Genomic DNA, 26,841 nt, shown 5'->3' on the forward strand with positions numbered 1-26,841 from the left:
GCAATGAGATTAGACACAGTTGTCATGACAGCTGGACAAGAGAGGGGACAGCAGTAGTGATAGGTTTCTGTAAGTGACTAAGATGCGGAAGGTGAAATGCTGGACACATCATTCGTCTCTTCATTCATAAATTTGATGACATTATGTATAATTTCACATTCCTAACTATGAAGTACTCTGCCTACACCTACTGACCGAATGCCTTCCTTTGCACAATACAGCTACAGTGAAATCCCACTTTTTACACATTTCAAGGGACTTCAGAAAAATGTGGGAAATAACACGTTTGGGGTGCCCCCTTTCATTTTCGCACTTTATGTATATGTACATAAAAGGAATAAAAAGACTTGTCAGGTACTTGTTTTTATCTAATAAAGGTTTATTGTGTAATAAAAACTGCTGATGTAAGTGGAACTGATAACTGTGTGAGAAGTTGGAATGTTTGACTCAATTTCATATGTCATAATCAATGTTTTTGAAAGCCTGCAGCTGTCATTTGTTATTTAAATAATGAAATTGTGCACAATTACGTATTTTTTTATGCTTAGCATGACGCGTTTTGAGAATTTTTTTCTCATTGTCAAGTACAAATATGTACATAAGTGTTTTGTGTGGTGTTTGAATATGTGTTATTCTGCATTCTTGCACTGTAGTCATCTTTTTGAGGTTATCAAGTACTGCGCCTCCTCAATTACGTGGAAAATCACACAAACGCAAACTATCATTCACGTTGGTTCTTTGTGCTTCACAATGAGAATAAATTCTCAAAACACGTTTTGCTCACCATGAAGAAAATACATAACAGGCACCATATTTAAACTAAAAACAGTTCAGCAACACAAAGTGAATGACAGTGTCAACTAGCGCTACAAGTGGCCAAATGCCGAAACACGTTAAATATGGTTCGACAAAGGTGCCACAATGATAACAAAAATCTCAAAACTGTGTTTGCGGAATAGAGACAGTTTGGAAATGGTTGTGATTGGTCATGATATCTTTATTTGAACAAACCTAGTTACTCTTATCAGCCACCAACCACACTAAGTAGAGTTTGGCAACGGTGGGAGATACAGCATGAATTGTTCCAACTTTTACACATTTACCAGTTCAAATCACCTGAGTAGAGTGCCCTGGTGTCAAGAAACTTAACACGTAATATTTGTAAACACTACTGGATGGCCAAGATCATGCCAGCATCATTTTTTTCTCCACAAACATTTTTTCGTAATGTGTAAATCGCGGGAAAATTATAAATATGTTGACGCAAAATTGAGTGCAAATTAACATTGTGGAAATTTGATGGAACAATAAAAAATGTTGTAAACGGCGGGAAAACGTTAATTGCGGGAACGTAAACATGGGGCTATACTCTATACCCAAAATTGTACTTACCGAGGGCAGATGAGCAACTGACGCTGCTGCAGCTTTGTAAGAGAGTGATGTACTAAGTGAACAAGATAAATTTTTCCTTATCTGTCTGCATCCATGTTCATACTCAACAAGCCATCTTGCAGTAGTTGATGGAGGATACTTTGCTTTCCCTTTTTCTGTCTGTCGCAAACGATGCATGGAAAGAACAATTATTGGTAAGTTTCATTATGAGCTCTGATCTGTCTGATTTCATCCTGCATGGGCTTTATCACAAGATGCATTTAGGAAGAAAAAATGCATGATCGATTCTTGTAGAAACATATATTCTAGGAATTTAGGAACATACATTTAACAGTAAAACAAATAATGATGTGCAACACTTCTCTCTTGAGGCATCTGTCACAGGTGTTGTTACATGGGGATCTTTGACTCTTTCATCCTTAATAAAAACAAACACATCATAAATAGTGTTGATCTTTCCAATCTTCTCTGTTATCTATACATCCTACACTGAGGCACAACACTTATGTTGTGGTCAAACAAGGATTTTGAAAGTTACCTCCTTTGTGGGTGTGGTACCGTATTTACTCGAATCTATGTCGCACATTTTTCCGGTTTTTGTAATCCAAAAAACCGCCTGCGGCTTAGAATCGAGTGCAAAGTAAGCGGAAGTTCTGAAAAATGTTGGTAGGTGCCGCCACAAATAACTTCTGCCGCCGAATATATGTAGCGCTACACAGGGATGCTTTGCAGGCATGAAGATAAATACTTGCACCAAAACCTCTGCGTTAGCAAATAAATTAAAAGAGAAAGTAGAAGAATGTAAACATTATGCCGTGTATTCTTTCGTGTTTGCTGCTATCTCATTTCAATCCTGTCTGCCTAATAAACTACGAAACTAGAGTGAGACAACAGCAAACGCGGAAGAATATGCATATCATGTCATGTTTATATTCGTATTGTTCTTATGCTGAATAGCGATACAGTCAGAAATGAAGCACGGCAACTGACTAGATTTTTAAATATAAAATGTCTCTAATTTCTGTGCAGAATGTAATGTACTAAAGAGGTGTCTGCAAAGATTTTCAAACGGAAACAAATGTTCACTAAACTCTCGTTCAGAACACCTTCTATCATACACAGTCTATCATTTAGTTCTTGTTGATCATTATCAAAGAAAGCAGCAGTGTAAGTAACAACAAATAGCAGTCTATTGCTTTTGTTTAGCTTATGAGAACATTCCTCTCTTTTTTTTTTTAATTGTAAGCGGCGGTAGCGCGCACAAAAGCAAGCCTGCCGCGAGTGGCTACAGGTCGTAAACATGCATTATCAGAATGCGACAAACAATGCATGACACAGTACAATAATGCATTTTCAGCTTAGAGTGACGTAAACACCTACAACAAAGAGAACGGCACTTATCAGATCAAAGCAAAATAAGCAATCGATTCCAACCAGACGAAGCACATGAAAAAGGAAGGGTACCCTTATAAACACGGACAGAGTGCCTGACACACAGCAATGGCTACTTGGTAAACCTTAACTGTTAAGCTTATGACTGGAACCAAACTACTGTAGCTGTATCTTCATCCTTTCGACCTAAATTGTGTCTCATGCTGCAATGGACCAACTTTGCTTCGATTTGGAGGTACGGTCTAAAACTTTTCTCTACCCTTGAATTTTGAGTCTCAAATTTCAAGGTACATTTTTTTCCCTTGATTTCAAGTCTCATTTTTCAGGTGTGGCTTAGATTCGAGTAAATACAGTACGCTTCCTACAGATAGTCTCAATGAGTCTGACGTCTGCCTTTCGTACAGCTAGTTTTCTGTGTGGCAGCTATGTAATCGAAATAGTGTATTTCTGCTTATTTATGCACAATATGATAAGTTTGTTTATACGGAGTGTCAGCTGCCAATCCAAGTTTTGATTCGCCACAGTTGTTATTGTATTGTGCTACAATTTTGCAGCTACTTCTCTATATACATCATCATCTGCGAGCAGCGTGTTGGAACTTGCAGTAAAACCCACTAGATCATATACAAGGTGTTCAAAAAGTCTCTCCCCAGTGCAGTATGATTGTTAGCCGCGCATGCCGCATTGATTGTTTACCTGCCTGGGTTACTTCCCTTTAAGTGGATTCTCCCAATATTCCACTCTCTCATTTATCTCAGCCTGCGTCAGTAGTATTGTTGGTGTGTGTCGTTACGTGCTGACACGAATTTTTAAGTTTAGTTCCTTTGTTCGTTTGTTTCGTTTTTGTCATTGTTAAAATGCTAGCCTTTGAACAATGCCTGTTTTTAGTTGAACAAGTGTTCAAAGCTGGCGGTAAATACACAGTTTCAGTTCATCAAACATTTAATTCAGCTTTCTTGGAGACAACACTCCCACATCGCGATAATGTGCGAGATTTGATTTAAAAATTTCGAAGTACTGTTTCAGTGACAGATGCACCGAGAAGTGGTCATCCTAGCGTTTTGTCTGAGGATAAAATACTCGGTATTTCCGATAAAATGTCAATGAGTCCGAACAAATCAGTAAGAAAACTCGCCCAGGAAATCGATGTTACTGTCGGAATGGCCCCCACAGGAAAAAAATTAGAACTTTTCCTATAGAAAGTGACAGTCGTGCAAGAACTGAAAAATACTGATCATGGCAAGAAACTGCATTATTGTCAATGGTTCAAAAATTTCCTTCAACAAAATGGAAGGGATATTCTTAATGAAACGTTTTTCACTGATGAGGCGTGGTTTCATTTATCTGGGTACATGAACTCGCAAAATTCTCTTATGTGGAGTACTGCAAATCCGTTATGTATTCATGAGGAATCACTACATTCTGTGAAAATAAGAGTTTGGATTGCAATTTCTAGACATCGGATTGTGGGTCCCAAATTTTTCAACAAAACAGTAAACGCACAACGATACTGCAGTGAGTTTCATTTCGGTATATTCACTGCGGCATATGGCACGCGTGGCTAACAATCATACGGCACTGCGGAGAGACTTTTTGAACACCCTGCATATAAAATTTATTGTGAGCAACAATGGCCCTGTAACACTTAAAAATATTGCATATGCACGAAGCTACTGGTTTTCCAAAAGGTTTCTCTCTGTTAAGAATGATGTATTGTGCTCTATTTGCTAGAAACTTTACAGTTGAATTACAAAGCCAGTCTGATAATGTATATGCGGAACTATATTGAACACCTGCCATTTGACGAGAAATGTGACGTCAACCTGGGCATCAGTATCTACATCCTTGTGTGTGTGGCCGATGAAGAGCAAGCAGTATTTCACATGTTGATTCTTATTGAGGAGATTTTCAGTCTTCAGAAATACCATTATATGCAAGTATAAAGTATGTACCAAAATTCTAAAATAGATTGACTTTAGCGATGTAGGCCTATAGTTATGTGCAACAGTTTACTCTTCTTAAAAGTACAAATTACCTGTACATTTTTCCAAATGTTTTAAACACTTCATTCCTCCAGCGATATGTAAAAAATGGTGTGCTGAAAATTTATCTCTCTGAATTTTTTATATGAAAATAATAAAGCTATTTAAATAAAACAAATATTGTTAACACTCTACTTCTATATTGTTCATTTATGCATATTTATTTCTTAACATAGTCACCCTTGTGACAAACTCATTTCTCCCAGTGAGAGTTGATGCTGTCATGTAGCATTTTTGGCTTTGTTGACGGAACAACCACCTCACCTCTGCCTGCAATGCTTCATCACTATTAAAATGAAGTTCTCGAAATTGTTATTCAAGTTTTGGAAGCAGATGAAAATTGAATGGGACCAAGTTGGAACTGTATGGATAATGATTGATGACGGTGAACCAGAGACATTGGATTGTTGAATATGTCACAGCACTTGTGTAGTCTGGCATTGTTGGGCCGAAGGACCACCATGTTACATGCTACTAGTCGGAGCCCTCTAGCAGTGGCCGAGGGCTACAAATATGCAGGTATTAAGAATAGAGATTCAGAATGTTAACAATATTTGTTTTATTTCCACATTTTGATGTAAAAATTCAACAGCAATACTTCCCAACACGCCCTCATAGTTAACTGCTAGTAGGGGGGCAAGTCCTTTTGAATACTCTTATGAAGAACCTATTTTAGGTGTCCCATTGGGACCAGTAGCCTTTCGTTGGTTGAGCGATTTTAGTTAATTGTCCCATACCCTTATAGGATATTCTTGGTATTCGTGCATCAGGTGAAAGGAGGAACCATAGTACAGTCTTCCTCAGTTAAATGATTTTGTAAAATGGAATTTAATTTGTCATCCCCAGTACCACCCGCAGCTCATGGTCTTGCATAGCGTTCTCGCCTCCTGAGCATGGGGTCTCGAGTTCGATTCCTAGCAGGGTCATGGATTTTCAACCGCCCTGAAATGACTGGGTGTTGTCATCATCATCTTCATCATCCATCCCCATTACGGTCGGAGGAAGGCAACGGCAAAGCACCTCCATTAGGACCTTGCCTAGTACGATGGTGCGTGTCTCCCGCATCATTCCCCTATGCTCTGTCAAGAAGCATGGAACGTCATTTCCATCTCCATCCTCAGTACCAGAATGGCCACTGAATCACTGGATAGACCTCGATCTGTGCACTAACATAATGTAACATGGAAAGTTCTTAAGATTTTTCTGTGGGATATGGAGATATGATATTACTTCCAAATTCATCCTCTCCACCCTGCTCCAAACCAGAGGAACTGTGATCGGTTGTGCTAAACACTATCTCAGCTTTCACCTTGTATGCTGGGCTGTCTGTCTTCAGCAAATCAGCCATCACACATATAGGGTGGTCAGAAACAGTCTGAAAAGCTTGTAAGGGAGGTACAGGGTAGGTTGTGTAGAGAGATAATTGTTAAGAAAAAAATTCGATATACTGTGCGGGGTTAATTATCATGGAAGTTAGTCAATCAGGGTGTTCTTTGCACAAATTCAAGTGACCCACCAGATACCCTTAGTGTCATTTGTTCTCGTAACGATAGGGCACAAGGCTGCTCAGCCTTAGGCTTGGGTTTGATCCTTACTACTGTCCCATGTCCAATTTTTATATTTCTCTCTTGTTGATTTTAAGAAACCAAACCTTGAACATATTTGATGTCACTGCCTGTGGCAGGCCACTTGAATTTGCATGTGTAACAGCTTGATTGGCTAACTTAATTGATAATTAACTCTGAAACAGGGCAATATATCGCACTTTTTTCTTAACAATTATTTCTCAGCACAACCTACCCTGCAATACACTTAAAAGCTTTACAGGTTGCTTCTAACCACTTGGTATAGGAGCCAAGAATGGCCTCCAAACCCATATGCGGACATGGGGCAATGATTGTAGCCAGTTGCACCCTGTGCTCTCAGTAGCTGCTTGGACCCACATTTGGAAGAGTGGGAGCCCAAACCGGATTTGGCCTTCCAGATTTAGGTATTAGCAGTTTCCCTAAATTGATTGAAGTGATTATCAGGGGGTTTTCTGTGAAATGGCACAGCCTGTTTACTTCCTTGTGCTTCTTCAACCCTAACTAACATTTCGTTGCTATTGATTGTCAACAGAGCATCATCTGCATTTTGGATGTGACCCTCCAAACATTTCGGCAAGTTATTGCGTGGGCTCAGGGCTTCCATGCCAAATTGCCTACTTTTCCCGGAGGGGCTCCAACACCCAGTGCTAATGAGAAGCAAAACCAGTCCTCTGTTCTTGTCTAGATATTTCAGAGGGATAAGCTGTAGTCCCGCCTCAAGGCAACCACAGCCTAGAGTAGCAGTCTGAAGCCTGCCGTCTGTGAACAATGCAACTGTTTCTTGGATGTATACACAAGAGGCACAGTCTCTATTCATACTTACCTTGTTCAACTATCCAGTGAGGAATAATCTGTCTTCCAAGCAGTCCCTAAATATAATTTAAGTAGCACTGCTATACTTCTCCCTACTATTACTACTACGAAGTTCGCTTGTATCCACTTACACTCACTAAATATGCAAATGCTTGGAGAAAAAATAATAAACACTACGAAACACACACACACACACACACACACACACACACACACACACACACACACACACTAATAATTGTGTACAACTTCTCAGAAGTTTATTAGAAAAAGACTAGACTAAACACTATGTAGGAACACTGCTGCCATTGGCAAGATATGCAAACACTTGGTAAGGCTATAATTTTTTTTTTAATAATCTTTGCTTGTCTCATTTGTCGTGAACTGTATCCATTTGTTGTTTTATTTCTAAAATGTGGAACACACTTCCTGCCTTATCACCATGCAACACATTTTGGACCGCCGAATACAACTTTCGTTTTATTTGTTATCATGCAATATTCTGGTTTAAGTTATTGTCTTCTAGTCACTCATCAGCAAGTCTGCACTTATACTTAAAATTTACTGTAAGATAATATTTCCACTCTTCAGATTTATTCTTTTTTGCAGCTACCGCGCAACAAGACATCCACACTTCCACGGCAGTCACGAGATCCACGACTAGCACGAACACGTGGTGGTACAGCAGCAGCAGCAGCAGCAGCTGCTGCTGCAGCTGCTGCTGCTGCCCCTCTTTCCACTGCACCTGATAGTGGAGCTCTCACTTCCTCACAACGTAATATTAAGGAATCCCGTCTTGTACGAAAAGATCCACGGCTAGAAGTAAGACAGCCGTCTCCTTCCACTTCTGCCAGTCAGTTGGATGTTAAACAACCTTTAGATGCAGTGGTGCCAACTCCAGCTCCCCAGCGACACCGTGGGTCCCGTGTACCTGTTTCAGCTGTAGTTGCAAATGGCCGTGATTCAGCAAGTCGTACAGCCACTGTTACCAGAGCTGAATCTCCAGCATCGCTTGTTGTATCAAACGTAGCAGAGAAAAATGTCTCTGCAGCAGCCAGCCGTCCATCTCCAAAGAAAAGGGAGAGGGAAAGAGAGAAGGAAAAGGAGAGAGAAAGAGAGAAGGAAAAAGAGAGGGAAAGAGAGAAAGAAAAAGAGAGAGAAAAAGAAAAGGAAAAAGAACGTGAAAAGGAAAAGGAGAGGGAGCGAGAACGAGAAAAAGAAAGGGAGAAGGAGCGAGAGAAGGAAAGGGAGAGGGAGCGAGAACGAGTGGAGAGGGAGCGAGAACGAGAACGAGTGGAGAGGGAGCGAGAACGAGAACGAGTGGAGAGGGAGCGAGAACGAGAGAAGGAAAGGGAGCGAGAGGAGCGAGAGCGAGAACGGGAGAAGGAGAGGGAACGAGAACGGGAGAAGGAACGAGAACGAGAGGAGAGGGAGCGAGAGAAGGAAAGGGAGAGGGAGCGAGAGAAGGAAAGGGAGAGAGAGCGAGAGAGGGAGAGGGAGCGAGAACGAGAGAAGGAGAGGGAGAGGGAGCGAGAACGAGAGAAGGAGAGGGAGAGAGATCGAGAACGAGAGAAGGAGAGGGAGAGACAAAAAGAGAAGGACCGAGGGAAGGATCATGAAGTTGACATCAGTAGGATGGTGCCGCCAAGAGGAAACAGATTGAGACAAACTTCTCCACGAAATTCCGGCCCCGTTCCTGAACTTCCTGAACCTGACGTTATATCTTCTCCCTCGCCACCTTCACCACCACGTATTAGTGTTCCAGCAGTCTCAAGTCCTGTGTCTACTATATTCAAAGATGTGAAATCACCACGCAAAGGACGCAGTTTCCGTAAGAGACGTGAAGGCTCGATGTCACCTTCACCTCCAGGAGCTCAGCCATCTTCAGCTGATGTTGATCTTCGTGGACCACCTCCTGATAAAGTGTCAAGGCTTTCTCTCTCTCCTAAATGTAAGTTCACACAAATCCTTTTATCTATTTACAGGAAGCAATATTTCTTTGATGCTATAGATTAAGAGCGCTGCATTGTGCTATCAAAGAGCATGTGTGGTTTCTTTGACATTTTAAATGTTATCAGTGCCCTAATTAGAAGAGGCTCACCGTATAACAGGCACAGCTCCGTACAAGTATGACATATGAAAGCATAATACAGAGATAAAGAGTCAGTGTCAAGGGTGAAGGTTGAGCCACTCTTTTGATTCCCCGTTGTTGTTTGCAGAAAAACATGAAAATCATGTGGGGGTAGATAACATTGTCTTAGGGTTAGCCAGTTGAGCCTTCTAGAAGCCCATACAAACCACAGCCCCAGTCCTCTACTACATAGAATCTACTAGAATTTCAAGTCATAGCCTGATCAAGGAGATCGTGCCTTCTCATCATTTTAGATTTTGTCTAAATTTCTGCTACATGTAGGTCTTGCAAAGAAATGAAAGTGAGGGAAATCGGAGCTCCAGATGGGCAGGTGTTTAAAAAAAATTTTTTGGCTTGGGGGCGGGTGAAGCATGAGTCATTTATGTTAGCGTAGTTTCTGGTCAGCTGTTGGCACAGTGGAAAAAGTGTAGGATTGTAAAGGAAGCATTGTGAAGTCAATTCCCCATGTGGAAACTTGCTTAATTTCTAGTTTGAATGTTACTTGCTCTGAAAATTACCATAAATAATGCTCCATATATTGTATTTATTACTGTTTTCATAAAAGGCATGAAATGAAGATGTGAAGGAAAATTTGAGATTGCAAATAAATTTCCAGGCAGAGATTGCAAGGTATACATAAAAACTTCAATGGTTTTACAGATGATGATTTACAAGTGCTGGGGTTATAATTTGCAGAGTACTAGTGGAGACTGTAAGCTTAACCCTTTCATAGAAATACAGGGTGAGTCACGAGGTTTTCTCCCGGTTTCTGGAGGGTATTCCTTAGGTTATTTGGAACAAAAAAATGCAAATAAATTAATGGGATCAGATCCACAATTAAGGAGATACAGTAATTGAGAAATTCAGAAAAGGCAGAAAAAACTTTTATTTTATGATTTCACTATCAAAAATGCATACAATTTTGTAGCAGTCTCTTGCATTCAGAGTGGATTTAAAGCAAATGTTCAAAATTTCCTCCCTGCATTTGAAGACAAAGATTCACATGGGAGTGAATCACACAAGTAGCATTCCAGAATTTCAAATGCTTGTTCCTTATTGACGTTGTGGCATCAAAAATGCGTTGCATCAATTCTTCTCATGATTCCACTTCAACTTCATACATAATGTCTTTCATCCACTCCCAGATGCAGTAATCTAGGGGTGTTAAATCTGGGGATCTTGCAGGCCAGTTGATAGGGCCACACAACCAATTCATTGCTGTGAGAATTGCTGGTTAAGATAAGCTGTTACCACACTGGAAGTGTGCAGGTGCCCCATCATATTGGACGTACATGTGGCATCTTGTTTCCAGAGGAACATCTTCAAGAAGCTGCTGTAAGTCTCGTAAAAAGTTACCGCACATCTGACCATTTAAATTTCTTGGGAGAATAAACGGCCCCAGTAACTGGTCACACACATCATCACACCAGACGTTGACACAGAATCAGCATTGAAATTGAGATACTACTGTGACATGGGGATTTTAGTCTGCCTAGACATGCATGTTGTTGATGCCGTCTCCTGTAAAGGTTGCCTCATCACTGAACATTATTAAGTGATAGAGCTGCCGATTTCTATTTAACCAGTTACAAAAGTGCAAATGGTTGGCACAATCATGTGTCTCTAATTGGTGAACTTTCTGCACATGAAAAGGATACAGTCCAGTCTCATGAGGAATCCTACATACCTTAGATTGTGAAACGTTCAATCTCGTAGCTAGGCGCCTTGTACTTGAACGAGGACTGCGCTCTACTGAATTAAGAGTGTTTTTCTCTTCTTGAACCTCACAATATGTTTCGGAGTGAATATGAATACTGGGAAGAGTACCAGTTTCTAACAATGTTCGATATGTGCTACTGAATTTTTGGCACTCGGAATCCTACGATTAGTGTACCGATGGTGATATTCGGCAACAGCAGCTTTCGCATTACCGTCAAGAACCCTAAAATGTACACTCTCTCTCCATACTCCTGCAATGAAAACGTCAATGTCATTGCAGAAGGGCAATAACAGTAAACAGTGACTGCAGCATCAACAATGTGGCTGTTATGCACTTGTCTGCCTAAGACTGATCGTGTGTCCTGTGAACACAAGTGTAGTGCTCCATACACCGTGTGGCATGTTACGGAACTCTGTTGTACCTCCTTTATTATGGATCTGATCACATTACTTTATTTACATTTTTTGTTCCAAATAAACCAGGGAATAACCTTCAGCAATCGGGGAAAACCTCGTGACTCACCCTGTATATTTGCAATCCCATACTTACCTGTGCCTTTCATTTTCATGCTTTTTATGAAAATATTAATAAATATGATAATTGAGCTATATGTATGTTTATTTGCAGTGTAAATAATGTAAAAATTGAAAACAAAAATTTTTCCACATAAGGGGTAGACTTCACAACCCTTCCAATACCGTTCCGTACTCTTTATGTTGAGTCAGTTGCTTCCTGGAAACTATTCTTAACATAAATGGTTCAAGTCTTCCCTGACCTGAGCCAGAAATTCTGTTCTCTTCCTGGGGCTCACACTTCCATCACTTTCATTTCTGGCCAAGCCATGCATATACAATAAATCTGGATGACATCATGGTAATAAGTAGATGCAGTCCCCTTGTAACACTTAACTATTTGAAAAACCTCATTCAGAATTAACAACTCTAAAACCTTAGTCACCTTTTAAATCTGTATGAAAAATATTCATAATGTTTTCTTATAATTTAAAGTCTTTAATAAATTTAAAAGTGCATATGTTCATACACCTTTTGGAGCGGCTGCTCCGCATAGCCTTCAACTTCACAACTTAACCTGCACAGGTAGGATATTACTGAATTTATTCATTAGGTGGTTTAACAAGTAATTTTAATCAGTAGGAGTCAAAATAATGAAAGGCTTAATATGTGTGTTCATTATAGACGTGAGTTAGTTAATACAGAGCTGAACCTTAACTCAAAGCTTGAATTAACAAATGTTGGTGAGCAAGCTTAGGCTCCTTCCAACTTAAATATCAGTTGTAGCTTTATAACACTGTAAATCATTTTGGCTAAAATTTTCCATTTAAGTGATACTGTCATACCAAAGGTGGCTAATAGTTTGATATAGCCACTCAAGCTGTAATCTTATTTAAAATTGTAGTAGTAATGGAGTAGTTCTGTGTTGTTTGCTTTGTCTGTAAGGAATATTTGATGATTATCTTTCTTTAATTAAAAAAAAAAATTTGCATTGTTCTTGCTTTGGTGCAAATTAAAGCATTTGAAATACCCCTTCTTAACAGAATCTGTATAGCAGACAATTGTGTTTGTTTCTGAATGAATAACTGTGATAAAACTTTGAAGACTGTCATATTCACGTAAATGAGATGCTGGTACCATTTTTTAAAAACTGTTAGTTACAATCGCTCAGACCATCAACAGGTTTCAGATTATGCCGATTCAGCATCATAACTGCTACTGTGTTGTCACTATTAAAATATAACCTTTGGTATTCTTTGAAAGGTGTAACCAAATAAGAGATACACAACATAACAAAGGGATACTCATATGATATCAGTCACAAATTGGGAACAATGGAGCTCATCACAAGTGATACTCATTATTGCCATCAAGGATTAAGTGATATGTACAATTACTTGAATGTAGATGTCAGTGCCATATGAAAAGTGTACCAGCATTGACACCTGTGTTTATGGAATGCCTGTTTGGGTTATATGTATAATATTATAATGAGAATCTCAAATTATAGTTGTTAATGCCAGAGTATATTAGTAGAAATCAGTTGCCCACACATCTTAACCATGAACTAAGAGTTGGTTGAAACCCGCAATAAACAAGTGGGGACTTCATGAACATCAGTAAAATATATTGGAAAGACACCCAGGAGGAGTGTTTATATAACAATAAACAGAAGCATTAACTGTTGAAAGGTCCCCTATGAACTAAATAGACAAGGGTGGCCAAGGTTGGTGATTTAGATTAATAAATGAATATTTCAGCAGAACGACAGATTAACACCCTGGATGCACGGTCATTCAAAGATAGCCCAAACTTGATAACATGGAAATGCAGTCAGAATATAGTAGTAGTAGTAGTAGTAGTAGCAGCAGCAGCAGCAGCAGCAAGCGGTAACTTTAATATGCCCATTAACAACTGAGAAAACTATGCATACATTACTGGCAGTAAGAGCGAACAGTCCTGCAAAATAATACTGAAACCATTGTCTGACAATTACCATGAGCAACTAGCCCAACAAACCGCAAATGAAATAATTGTTTTAGACCTATTGGTTATAAACAAGCCCAAGGTTTTCAAGAGTATCACTATTGAGGCAGGGATTAATGATCATGGTGCCTTTGCAGGAACCATGGTTAGCAAAGGCAAAAGAGTCATCAAGAAAGCTAGGAGAGTATCTGTGTTTGCTTGAACTGATAACCTCATCTTGATTGAAGGATGAGCTGACATTGCCTAGTTCAGATCTGGCAAACGCAGAACAATTGTGGTTAAAGCTGAAAATTGGTATAAACTGCAGCCTGGATAATTGGGTTCCAAATAAAGTAATCAAATCCCCACCCTGATTTAATGTTACCATCCAGAGATTGTCGTGAAAACACACTACAACACTCTTGCTGCAAGAGAGATGCAGGGAATCTGATGGAGAAAAGTTACTTGCAACTCTTACATCCTTAAGTTGGGGCCAAGCGTGGAACCTACAGTAAATTTCACAGTCAGTTCCTGGCAGAATACCTATCATAAAATCGTAGGAATTTCTGGCCGTACATGAAGCCAATGAACATGTCCAAACCTTCAATTCAATTTATTGTGGATATGTGTGGTCTTGAAACTTCAGACAGCAAGTAGGCTTTGAAGTTAACTTCTTTCCTAACTTGTATTTCTTGAGAATCTCATGGGTAGTGAATAGTCCCAAGTGACGAGAAAAGAGTTCAGTTTGCTCCTGTTTACAAAAAGGTTAAATAATCAGATGTACAGAATTACAAACCAACGGTGGACTTCAGTTTGCTACAGATTGCTTTTGTTGAGTCTGCATAAGATGATCCCCAACAGAATGGCAGTGCTGTTGGGCTTTTAACTCCAAAGCTCAAACAGCTGCAAGTGAGAACAATAGCCATCTATAGAACTATGGCAACACTGAGGTGTTGCCTTACAGATGTTTACAAAAATCGTGTTGCGTGATTGAATGAGGCAAGCACATGAAGCAGCTGTGCCCAGTCCATTGCAACACACGGAGATCATCTTACAACAAATCGACTGTAAAGCATATTCTAAACTCGGACATTAGGATGTTCCTGGAGGAAAACAAGCTTCTTTCAATGACTCGGCATTGATTTAGGAAGGAACACTTTTGAAAAGCAGCTTTGCTTTATTCATAAAGATGTTTTGCAAACAGTAAATGAACAGTTAGATTCAGTTTACTTAGAGATTTCTGAAAGGAGCTGACGACTAATCAAGATGTGATAATATGGAGTAGTTTCATGAACATGCGATGGGCTCAATGAATAACTGAAGCCAGGAGGTTATACTGGACAGTGGATTCTCCATAGAAATGAAAGTTTATGCAAAAGGAGTGTAATATCACTTCTAATGTTTGTAGTGGACATAAATGATGTATCAAATAGGATCAGCACCACTATAAGATCGGTGTACAAGAAAGTATCGTCGTTGGACAATCGTATGGAATTGCAGAAAGATTTGGACAAAATTTATACTAGGGATAATGAATGGTAGCTCTTATTAAATATAGATAAATTTAAGATAACACATACAAGAGAGAGAGAACCTTTTGGAAACTAATAGCCATGAGGTGTTGTCGCACAAACTGTTGCACTGCTCGTACAGAAATGGCATAAATGTGAGCATCACCACTTGTCATTATTTCTTTGTATAAATGTATTATCCTTAGTGTATAGTAAAGCACATTAAACTGTGTGGAAAAAGTTGCTGTGATCACATCCATGCCATTTCCAGTCAGTCTTGGTTAAAATGGTAGTCTAATTTGAATGTATGCCACTTTTTGCTGTGTAGTCTCCGTTGGGAAGCTGTGGGCAAGTTTTTCGATATATTTAAATCTAATTTTGAACCCATTTTTCAAATTGCTCAGACAGTGCAGGATTAAATGCTGTATGTTTTAAGCAGTGTGAATGTTTTGCACAAAATTACAGCACTGTTTTGAGTGGTCTAGTTGAATTAGATGTCACCACATTTTCATGAGATTTGATATACTCCCGACATCATCAGAAGCTGCCGCATATTATTTTCAGCTAGATGTGGCGTAGCCATTGAGATTATCTTATCCGTAAGTCTACTATAAAGATATAAGAAATCGCACATTAAACTGACAATTTTCTTTTCCCTCTTCATAATGTGCCTCAATTAGTTTGATAATTTGTGGCTTTCTTTATTTTTTAGCTGATTTACACCATTTAAATTTTGAATAGTTTTTCTAATCATCATTTTCCATATTGCTGCTTTCCACAGTTCAATCTGGTTATCCCTACTCCTCTCATTAATAAATTACAGGTTATTTATCACCTCGTGTTTCATTGTGTTAACTGACCAACTTCTGTTATGCATGTCTCCGCTGTCTTTGCCATTTCATGTAATGGGTTTTAAATAGTAATCTGTGTGTGCTGTGAACTGTGGCAAGACTAATACTAGCTTTTTCTAGCAAATATGAAGAAAGTTTCTTAGCAAGGAGATTCTTTAAGGACTATGTTTCAGTCGTCCATTGCATCAGCACAAAAGAGAGATGGTAGGATTAAACCAGGAAGAAATCAGTTATGAAATAAGACAGCTTTGAAAATCAAGTAAGTGAGAGGTCATTCAACCCAAGGGAAATACTGATGTAAATTGGAATAGTAGATCAGAAGAAAATGTGCAGAAACAGAGAAAAACAAAGGAAACAGCAAGAAGTGAGAAGTAGTACTGCAGAAAGAAAATGTTATGCATGAGATGTAAAATGCAGAACAAACACAAAAAAAAGGAAAGTGGTTATGTGAGCAAAAAAGTTGCAGAAATGAAAGGAAATAGGAGACATAGAGTGATAAAAGTTGTTAGCTCAAATCGAGATTTGAAAGCCAGTGGGAACCTGTTACAAAATCTGCTTTCCTTGTGTTATCGCTATATAAAAGCTCCTCCTCCTGGATGTCTTTCCGATATACTTTACCGGTGTTAATGAAGTCCCCACTTGTTTATTTCGGGTTTCAACCAACTCTTACTTCATGGTTAAGACGTGTAGGTGACTGATTACTAGTACACTCTGGAATTAACAACTAATATTTTGAGATTCTCATTATAATATTATACATATAACACAAACAGGCATTCCACAAACACAGGTGTCAATGCTGGTACACTTTTCATATGGCACTGACATCTACGTTCAAGTAATTGTACATGTCACTTCATCCTTGGTGGCTCCATTGTTCTCAATTTGTGACTGATATTATGAGTATTCCTTTGTTATGTTGTGTATCTCTTATTTGGTTACACCTTTCAAAGAATCCCAAAGGTTATATTTTAATATTGACAACATAGTAGCAGTTACGTGTTTAGCACTGTTGTGAGGGCTGTCACACCAGGTATGTCAAACTTTAGCAGCACAACCAGTTTATCAGATTAAAGATCATCTTCAGACTTGCACATAGTGTTGACATTATTCGGCTTTTGAGATATTAACTTCTGTGTACCTGAAGGTGCTCTGTAATTTAACTGAAGCTCGTTGTAATAATATAAGAATAACATAGATTGTTTGGTAATGTAAGAAGTGTGACACCATAATTTTTGACATAAATTGTTTGCTTGATTTGTGAATGTTTGTCGTATTAGAGAAACATATGTAATCAGCTATTTTAACTTTCCAGGTGTAGAGCCCCATGTTGATGCCGAAACAAAAGATGTGGATTTGAGGCCGTTAACACGTGGATCTCCCTCAAAGAAGAGGCAGTCTGCTGAACGTTCTGAACAGCCACCTCTTAAGAGGTCTAAGGCTGAAATGATTGATGTGTAAGTACTTAATGACATGAGACAATAACTGCTTAAGTAAGGTATAACAACACAAGATGTGACTCAGGAAAAAAAAATTGAGAACGCTTTGACTTCCATAATACAAAACTTATTTATTCACTGTTAAAAATAAACTGTTGCTCAAAATGATGCAACACACTCTTGTGAACGAGCATAACATGTTGAGAAACATTATTTGTTGCTTTGTAAATGGAAAGTTTTTTGCTTATACTCTTTGAAGTTAGAAGTCTTCTTGTTACATTTTAGCTTGAAATTAATGGGCTGGATGGTATGACTTACTGATATTTCTGAGTTTGGTGTTAAATATCAAGAACTTTCTGTGCATTATATTTATGCGCTAACGCTAATACGGGACAAAGATTTAAGTGAATTACAATAAAAAAAGAGCAAAATTAGTATTTTCTTGACAATCTGCAATTTGTTAAAATATTTAACAACAAAAGGTTTGCAATTTAAGAATGAATTTCTGTTAATGGTTGCCACCCTTGTACAAACCTGATTTATACTAAGAAAAATCTCTCTTATTTCGTTTTTGGAAGAGTATAACATTTATTGTGGGAGTTCATAGTGTCACATGGCTCGTCTCATTGAAAGAGAACGTAAAGATTAGCAAATAAAAACCTGTCACCAGCAGCTGGGAAAAGCTGTACTTCAAATATCATTAAACTGAAAGGAAAATTATGACAAATTGTGTGACAACTACAGTAAAACCCTGAATTTTAAGGAAATCCTTCTTTTAACTAATATTTGTCTGCCCCAGCAACATTCCCATAAAAACAATGTTATTTCTCCTGGCTTTTAAAGAGCTCCACTTTAAGAAAAAGTCCACTCTGAAAGAATGAACATGAAGCATTTTGCAAATTGAACGTTCGAGTGAGTTTCTTATTCCTTTCCATGACATATAGGTCATATTTAATGTAGTGTGATGCAGTAAATGGTGATAGATTCAGCTGGTTGACACATGCCTAGATCGTTCAGCAACTCGACTTCCCTTGTAGTGATACTGGCAGATGAGTTTAAAAATATTTGAAATACACTGAAACCCCGCTTTTACACTTTTCAAGGGACTTCAAAAAAATGGTGTAAAGGGTGGGAAAATGTAAAGTGTGGGAAATAACATTTTAAGCTGTAAAAGTTACGTATAGGTTACCCCCTAGCATTTTCGCACTTTTTGTATGATCTAGGTACATAACAGGCATCAAAAGACTTGTAGGGACTTCTTTATTATCTAATAACGGTTTATTATCTAATAAAAACTGGATTTGATAACTTTCTGGGAAGTAGAAACATTTGACTTAATTTCAAACATCAAAATCAATGTTTTTCGAAAGCCTACAGCTGTCTCATTCATTATTTAAATAATGAAATCTGCACTAGTTATGTAGTTTTTCATTCTTAATGACGTGTTTCAAGAATTTCAAGTGCAAATACATACAGATGTAGTTTGAGTGGTGTTTAAATATGTGTTATTCTCCTCTCATGCACTGTAGTCATCTATTTGTTGTTATCAGGTAGTGTGACTCCTCAGTTATGTGGAGTGGAGAACCACACACAAGCAGCCTATCACTCATATTGTTTGTGTAACATCACAAAAAATAATATGAAAATACTGCACCTGACAGCTAGAATAAATTCTCGAAACACGCTTCAGTCAGCATGAAAAAAATTCGTAACCGGTGTTGTGTTCAAACTAAAAATATTTGAGCAATGCAAAGTGAATGACAGTGTCAATTAGAGGCCAAACGCCGAAATGTGCTAAATGTGGTTCGACAAAGGTGTCACAATGATCACATCAATCATGAAACTGCATTTGTGCGGTAGATAGCTTGGAAATGGTTATGGTATCCTTATTCTAAGGAACCTAGTCATTCCCATCAGCCATCATGCCAAGCAGTGCTTGGCATTGGCGGGAGATACGTCATGAATTGTACCAATTTTTATACTTGTTTACCTGTTCAAATCCGCTGAGTAGAGTGCCCTGGTGTCAAGAAACTTAACCATGTAATGTTTGTAAACACTACTGGTCGGCCAACATCATGAGAGCGTAATTTTTTTTTTCTCGACAAATAGTTTTTTTTGTAATGCATAAATCACGGGAAAATTACAAATATGTTGACACAAAATCAGGTGCAATTGTGACATAGGAAATTTGACAGGAACCATAAAAAATGTCGTAAGTGGCGGGAAAACGTTAATTCCGGGAATGTAAAAGTGGGGTTATCTTGCAATTTCCATGCGACTTAGGTCACGTAGTATGACGTCACAGTCATTGAGTCTACGATGTACAAGAAGTGTAGTTTTTGTTTTCTGAAGTGTTTATCAGTTTTGCTGTTGGGGAGTTATTGCCTGCAAATGTGGGAAACTTACCTTACTGTTCAGCAAAAGCTGACGATTGTCTGCGATGTTGATGACAGTTGTGACCTAAATCTTTTCAACATCTTGAAGAAATAAGGTTTACAATCATCTATACGTGTGGCACATTAGGAAAGAAGGCAGCATTCTTAAGAGCCAAAGCTAGCGATTCCTGTGGATCCAAAAAGAAAGAACATTTGTGTGTCTACATCAGTGATGTGGAAATTTATTCTTTTAAAGTAGTGGGTTGCTAGTCCCCATTGGGCGCCACCCCAGGTGGCAGATAGGGGAAAGCCTCTCAAATATGGGTGGTATCGGAGAAATGAAATACCCGGGGTGAACCAAAACTGGCCACGTGGTAGCGTCTGCACTCTAGTGGAGCGGCCTACCAAAGGCTTCTGTACCCCATGTCAGGGGCGGCTGGAAATTATATAGCCAATCTGTTCTGAAGCAAGCCTGGTGATTATGCTTCTCACCTTCGAGTTATGTTGTGTGACATTAATGTTAAATTTTCCGGAGTAATAGCCCCACAGTCGGATCTCCCGGTGGGAGCAACTTTGACGTCCCAAACACCAAGAGGTGCTGAGAAGAAGATACAGACTCTTCAATTCTGTACATATAACTGTCGCTCTCTAATAGGCAATGACAGACTAGAAGAGATCAGAAAGAGCTTACAAAAATCAACTGGAGTATTGTTGGTGTAAGCGAAGTACGCCGAAAAGGGGAAGACTGTCTCCGTTTGCATTCTGGCAACCTGTTTTACTTTTGTGGCGACCCAGAAGGAAAACTCAGTGGAGTTGGGTTCTTGATCAACAAGAATATTGCTGATAGAGTATCTGTCTTAGAAGGAACTTCCAGCAGGACAGCTTGAATGGTCCTGAAGGTGTCGAATGGGTATAAAATACAGATTGTTCAGGTGTACGCTCCCACCTCAAGACACCCTGACGAAGAAATTGAATCCTTTTATGAAAGTCTGGATAGCACCTGTAAAAAAAGGTAGTGATTGTCACTTCCAGATGGTCATTGGCGATTTCAATGCAAAAGTTGGCACCAAGAAACAAGGCGACACAGTGGTGGGCAACTATGGGATTGACGACCGAAACGATATAGGTGAGAGATTAGTCCAGTTCGCTGAGTACACCAATATGTCCATCATGAATACGTTCTTTGAGAAGCACCCTGACCGAAAATGGACTTGGAGGAGCCCAAATTTCAGTGTCAAAAATAAGATAGACTTTATTCTGTCAAACTTTTTGCAGATCGTAAATGACGTATCAGTGCTAAATCAGTTCAACACTGGCAGTGATCACAGTCTTGTGAGAGCTAGGGTCGAACTCAATGTAAGAAATGAAAAGAATAAACTTATGAAAGGGAAGAAAAGGGTAATCAACCTCAAAAACCTGGAAGGACATTCCTCGAAATTCCAAGAAGTCCTCCAAAGCAAGTTCCACGTAACTAAAGATGGTGATTTGGCGGAAATGATTGTTTAAAGTGCACAAGAAGTCGGTGGCCTATGCCAAAAAAAATAAACAACCAAAGACATTCAGTGCCAAAACTGAAACCCTTTTACAACAGAGGAGAGAAATGAAAATCCAAACTGATCGTGACATGGTAGCGTATTCCGAACTATGTAAGGCAGTGCGAAGAGAAATGAAAACTGACATACAGAAATTCACTGAAGACACCTTACGAGCAAGCTTGGATAATAAGACAAGTTTAAAGTCAGCCAAACGCAAACTCTCAATTGATAAAAGCAGATTATCGCACTTGATGGAAATGACAGTCGAATCACTGAAAAGGAGGAGGCTTTGAAGTTCATCAGAGACTTTTATAGCAATTTGTATAGCAATCCAAGGGAAAATTTGAGTGTATCTAAATTAAAAGATGTACCTAGTGTTCCAGATATACTCCCATCAGAAGTCAAGTGTGCTCTAGATAGCATGAAGAAGGGAACAGTGCTGGGTGATGATGAGCTCAGTGTTGACATCCTCAGACTGGCAGGAGAGGTAAAAATAAATCACTTGGCAAAAGTATTTACTTCCTGCCTGCACTATGTTTCAATCCCACCATCGTGGAACAAGGCTAAGATTATTTTGATACACAAGAAAGGAAGTATTCACAATATTAAAAACTACCGTCCTGTCAGCTTGCTCTCAATTTTGTACAAAATTTTCACAAAGATCTTGTTAGACCGAATTAGTTCCATCCTAGACTCAGCCCAACCTATAGAAAAAGCAGGATTCTGAAGCAATTTTAGCACTACTGACCACATTCTGACCGTTAGTGAAGTGATAAGCAGAGCGAATGAATACTAACTGCCTCTCTGCATTGCCTTTGTTGACTTTGAAAAGGCATTTGACTCCGTTAGCCATGTAGCTGTCCTCCAAGCTTTGAGTGAACAAGGAGTGGGAGCAGCATACATTGAAGTGCTCAGGAAAATCTAAGAGAATTCTGCAGCTTATGTTAACATCGGCGAATCAACTCAAGAATTCCGCATCATGAGGGGTGTCAAGCAAGGCGATCCGATCTCCCAAAAACTGTTCTCTGCTGTATTGGACATGACTATGTCAAAGCTGAGCTGGGAAGGTAAGGGAATTAGAATTAATGGAAGAAGGCTTACCAACTTGAGATTTGCTGATGATATTGCCTTACTGGCCAAAGACTTCACAGTGCTCCAAAACTTAGTTACAGATCTTGCATCGGAATGTCAGCTGGTTGCGTCGGAATGTCAGCTGGTTGGCTTGAACATGAACCTTTCCAAAACAAAAGTAATGTCCAACAAATGGGTCCCAGCTGGAGATGTGAAAGTCAAGGACAGACTATTAGAAGAGGTCAGTGAATATGTCTACCTTGGCCAGATTATAAATATGAAGGGAGGCATAAGGCCAGAAATATATTGACGCATCAAGCTTGGCTGGCAAGCATTTGGGAAGAATTCAACAGTATTCAGATCAAAAATGCCAGTAAATCTGAACAAAGCAGTATTTGATCAATGCATTCTTCCTGTGATGACATATGGCTGCGAGACATGGACACTGAACTCGTTTACAAAAGGGAAACTTAGGACAGCACAGAGAGCCATGGAGAGATCAATGTTGGGACTATACAAGAATGGAAAGGAAAAGGGCAGATGACATCCGGCCTGTGACGAAGGTTAATGACATCTTAGAGACACTAGGTTCCTTGAAATGGCAGTGGGCTGGCCAAGTTGCAAAAAGAAAAGACAACAGATGGGCGAAGCTGGTACTGGAGTGGAGTCCGAGAGAGCACCGGAGGCCTAGAGGAAGACCACCAGACAGATGGGACAAAGACAGCAAGAAGATCGTTGGTAACACCTGGCAGAGAACAGCCCAAGACCGTCCCACTTGGAGAAGACTGCTGAAAGCCTACCTGAATCCATGACTCGAATAGGCCACATCATTTAATGATTGAATTGACTGATGATGATGGTGATCATGATGAAAGTAGTTTCAAGGACTTAAGTCGAAGCATTCCTGTAAGCGGAAACATACTGCAAGAGAAGGCATGTGAAAAAGACCAGCATTGAAAATTTCAGTGCATGAATGACTGGTTGAATTGTTAAAAAACAATTCAAAGACCGTTACATTGCCATGATTGATATAAGCTTATGAGCCCAGATACTTGTTCAGAGCTGATGAAACTGGTGTCTTTCATAAATTACTTCCTGGAAAGTCATATTCTGTTAAGAGAGAAAAGTGCCATAGAAGTAAAAAAGTAATGAAAGAATGATGATATTATGTGTAAATAGTGATGGAAGTTAAAATTTGCCTCCACTGTCAATCCCTAGTTGTTTCCAAAACACGGAAATGCTTCTTTGTGCTGAGGATTACAACAGCATTCCCTGGAGACATCGGAAATCTTTACCAACATTTAGATGCCAAGATGGGCAGCGGGAAGGAAAATTGTACTTACTACTGACGTTTGCCCACATCCTAAGAGAACATTCACTCTGAAGAATGTAAATGTTATGCTGTTTCCTCTGAACTGTGTGTATCATTTGCAGCCTCTGCCTAAGAGAACATGTACTCTGAAGAATGTAAATGTTATGTTGTTTCCTCTGAACTGTGTGTATCATTTGCAGCCTCTGGACCTGGACACAATAAATTACACTGTGTTAAAGAGGAAGGTTGTGATGAGACCCAGCATTGTACAGCCTTTGCATATGTTTGTTGCTGCCTGGAATTCTGTAACACCACAGACTGTATTAAATTGTTAAATCAGTTTTTGTTGAAGATGACGTTGCTCCAGAAGAAGAACGGAGTAGTGGAACTGATATTTCTGAAAATGCAACATTCCAGGATATTGGTGTGATGCACTGGACTTGCATTCGGGAGGACGACGGTTCAATCCCGCGTCCGGCCATCGTGATTTAGGTTTTCCATGATTTCCCTAAATCACTCCAGCCAAATGCCGGGATGGTTCCTTTGAAAGGGCAAGGCCGGCTTCCTTCCCCGTCCTTCCCTAATCCAATGAGACGGATGACCTCGCTGTCTGGTCTCCTCCCCCAAACAATCCAATCCATTGGTGTGATGATTTCCTAGCGTCAAGTTTCGATGTTGCTGTGGAAAGAATTTATATTGTCAGGAATTTATTGTAGTCTTTTAATGTAAATGGATTAATTATCACTTTTATCAACCAGCTGGGGCAACAACTTTTGACTATAAACTGTAAAGCGGGTTGACTTTGAATGCGAGGCGACATTGAACAGCAATTTAACATATTTTTAAAATAATTGCTGCTCTCTAGTGTGTAAATATGGATTTAAGGCCCAAAGTCGTTAAATATTGCCGATAATTGATACTTTCAGATAATATGTCAGTCGATATGAAGTAACACATTGTATAACAAAAAATAAAATAATTTTCTAGAAATGTAATTTCCTTCACAACCAAAAAAACATTTGCCTATTATTAGAAGCATTTTTGCGTTTAGAATTTGAAACGAGTTTTTATGGGCAAGGTTAAACACTTGAATGAACATTTACAGAAAGCATAAAATGTTAAATTTATTCTTTGGTGACGTAAAACAATAAAATATAAAGGCTTGTCTTTTAACGGGTGACTTTGAACTGCACCTTCTGTTTTCTTTGACACATCAGCCCCATGTAAAACATGTTTTAGTGAAGTTTCCTTCAAAGAAAAGTGTAAAATAGTGTTGGACATATTATCACTGATTATGATAGTACACTTCTGAGGAAATGGCATTTCAAGATGGAATCAGATGAAGTTTTTTTGTTTGGCCTAACGTTCCCAATGTGTCAGATTTTGAGAAAGATGGCATTTGTAGGATTCTATCTGATTCTAAGGTAGATAGAAGGGGAAGGCTTCATTTTGAGTTTAATCTTGATGTCTGTGGTATCTGCTAGAGTGGACACTCTTTCATGGCAACTTCCTTTCCTGTAGAGTGTTTACAGATGTAATAATTTAAAATGTGTTAACTGTTTTTTTTTTTCATTTCTTTTATTAAAGTCATACAGAGTGTTTTGAAAAGATCTGTTTCTAAATAATTTTCTTAGTTTGAGGTGATTAAAGAAAACTCATAAAAATACTCAATTTTTTTTAAATGACTTCCAAAACTATATCTACAAAATAAAATGCTGTTTCATATGATAGGGGTGTCATTTAGCAGTGCCTAATAAAAAAAAGAAAATCTAGGAGTGGGGGATAAAAATGTATAATCTGCTTTATCATATTCAGCAACACCTCTTGCAACTTTCCAAAAAGTTTAATATCAGTATCTTCAGAAGTTTCTGTTTGATTTACAAAATTGAACTTAAAATGTTCAAGATCATCCCGCTTTACAGAATATGCTGGAAGGACAGATCAAACATGACTTCATGATAAAAAAAAGAAAGATGCATTCTGTGGAACATGTAATAATTACATATTTACTGCACTTACATTTGTAGCACAAGATATTGTTAATTTTGTTCTTAAACACCGATTGTATCATCTAAACGTGATTGTATTATGATTATGGGTCACCCCTTCCTTGTGCTCTGCCAAAACCTCTATTTGAAGAAAACCTCTATGTAAGGAAAAAATATTTGGGTACTCGGAGGTTCTTTAAAAATGGGTTTTACTGTAATAGGAGAAATAGAATTATAAAGTAGGAAAGTGATTTCTTTCTCTTGATTCACAATTACTTTGTACATTTCACAGAGTAAAGAAATTTACTGGCATATTATAACTGTTTGCTTGACTGAGACATGAACTCAGTACCTTTGCCTGTTGCGAGCAGCACTCAAGCACGACTCATGACCTGTTCTCACATTTTACTTCTGACAGTACCTCATCTGTTACGTTCCAAACGTCAGAGAGAAGCACTCCAGTGAAACTTGCAAGACTAGCACTCCTGGAAGAAAGGATATTCCGGAGACGTGGCTTAGTCACAGCGTAGAGGATGTTTCCTGAATGAAATTTTCACTCTGCAGCAGAGTGTGTGCTGATATGAAACTGTTAGTCATGCAAGTTTTGCAGGCTAGATCCTGTGGAGTGTAGAAGGTAGGAGATGTGCTGGTAGAAGTAGTAAAGCCTAGAGGACAGGTCGTGTCGTGCTTAAGTGGCTCAGTTGTTAAAGCACTGGATCGTGAAAGGCAAAGTTCCTGAGTTTGAGTTCAAGTCGCAGTCCGGCACACATGCACACTCTGCTGCAGAATGAAAATTTCATTCTGGAAGTTTGCAAGTAGTTCAGTTATTTCCAATGCCCAAAGGAGACCTTTTATTAACTGCATAAAAAAAGAGTATTAAAGATATTTAGAGAGCATTAAAAGCCTGCATCTAGCATATTGCTAGTTTACGAGACTAACTTCCCCAAAATTTTATATTGTTTGTTGTGACCTATTAAAATATTCAGGAAGATTAACATAAAATATTAACATAAAATATTTTGGAATCCTTTTAAGATACTGCAGTTCTGCTATCACCTATATGCAGTGTAAGGAAATACTCATTAACCCAAAACACAGTCTCTTCTTGTAGCTGTATTGATTATAGAGAGATGGTGTGAATTTCAATTTTTCAAATGAACTCTAATGATTTTTGCTGTTACTATTGCAGATCACAAAGACAAATTC

General features: G+C 38.8%; 2 protein-coding genes across 2 annotated transcripts in view; both read left to right on the forward strand.

The window, feature by feature from the left end:
- Positions 1 to 8,404, forward strand: part of LOC124622677 (general transcriptional corepressor trfA-like) — a gene marked incomplete at its 3' end in the record, with an annotated part of 45,299 nt that extends 36,895 nt beyond the window's left edge. Inside the window, exon 6 of the mRNA XM_047148468.1 lies at positions 7,835 to 8,404. Within this exon, the coding sequence (XP_047004424.1) occupies positions 7,835 to 8,404 (570 nt within the window). The remainder of the gene's footprint in view (positions 1 to 7,834) is intronic.
- Positions 8,405 to 8,712: 308 nt separating this feature from the next.
- The window catches only part of LOC124622676, an 87,572-nt gene continuing 69,443 nt past the window's right edge, over positions 8,713 to 26,841 (forward strand). Inside the window, exons 1-2 of the mRNA XM_047148467.1 lie at positions 8,713 to 9,176; positions 17,231 to 17,372. Coding sequence (XP_047004423.1) covers positions 8,861 to 9,176; positions 17,231 to 17,372 — 458 coding nt within the window. The 5' untranslated portion in view covers positions 8,713 to 8,860. The remainder of the gene's footprint in view (positions 9,177 to 17,230; positions 17,373 to 26,841) is intronic.

This window comes from Schistocerca americana, chromosome 7 (genome assembly GCF_021461395.2).
Source record: "Schistocerca americana isolate TAMUIC-IGC-003095 chromosome 7, iqSchAmer2.1, whole genome shotgun sequence".
Taxonomy (NCBI): domain Eukaryota; kingdom Metazoa; phylum Arthropoda; class Insecta; order Orthoptera; family Acrididae; genus Schistocerca; species Schistocerca americana.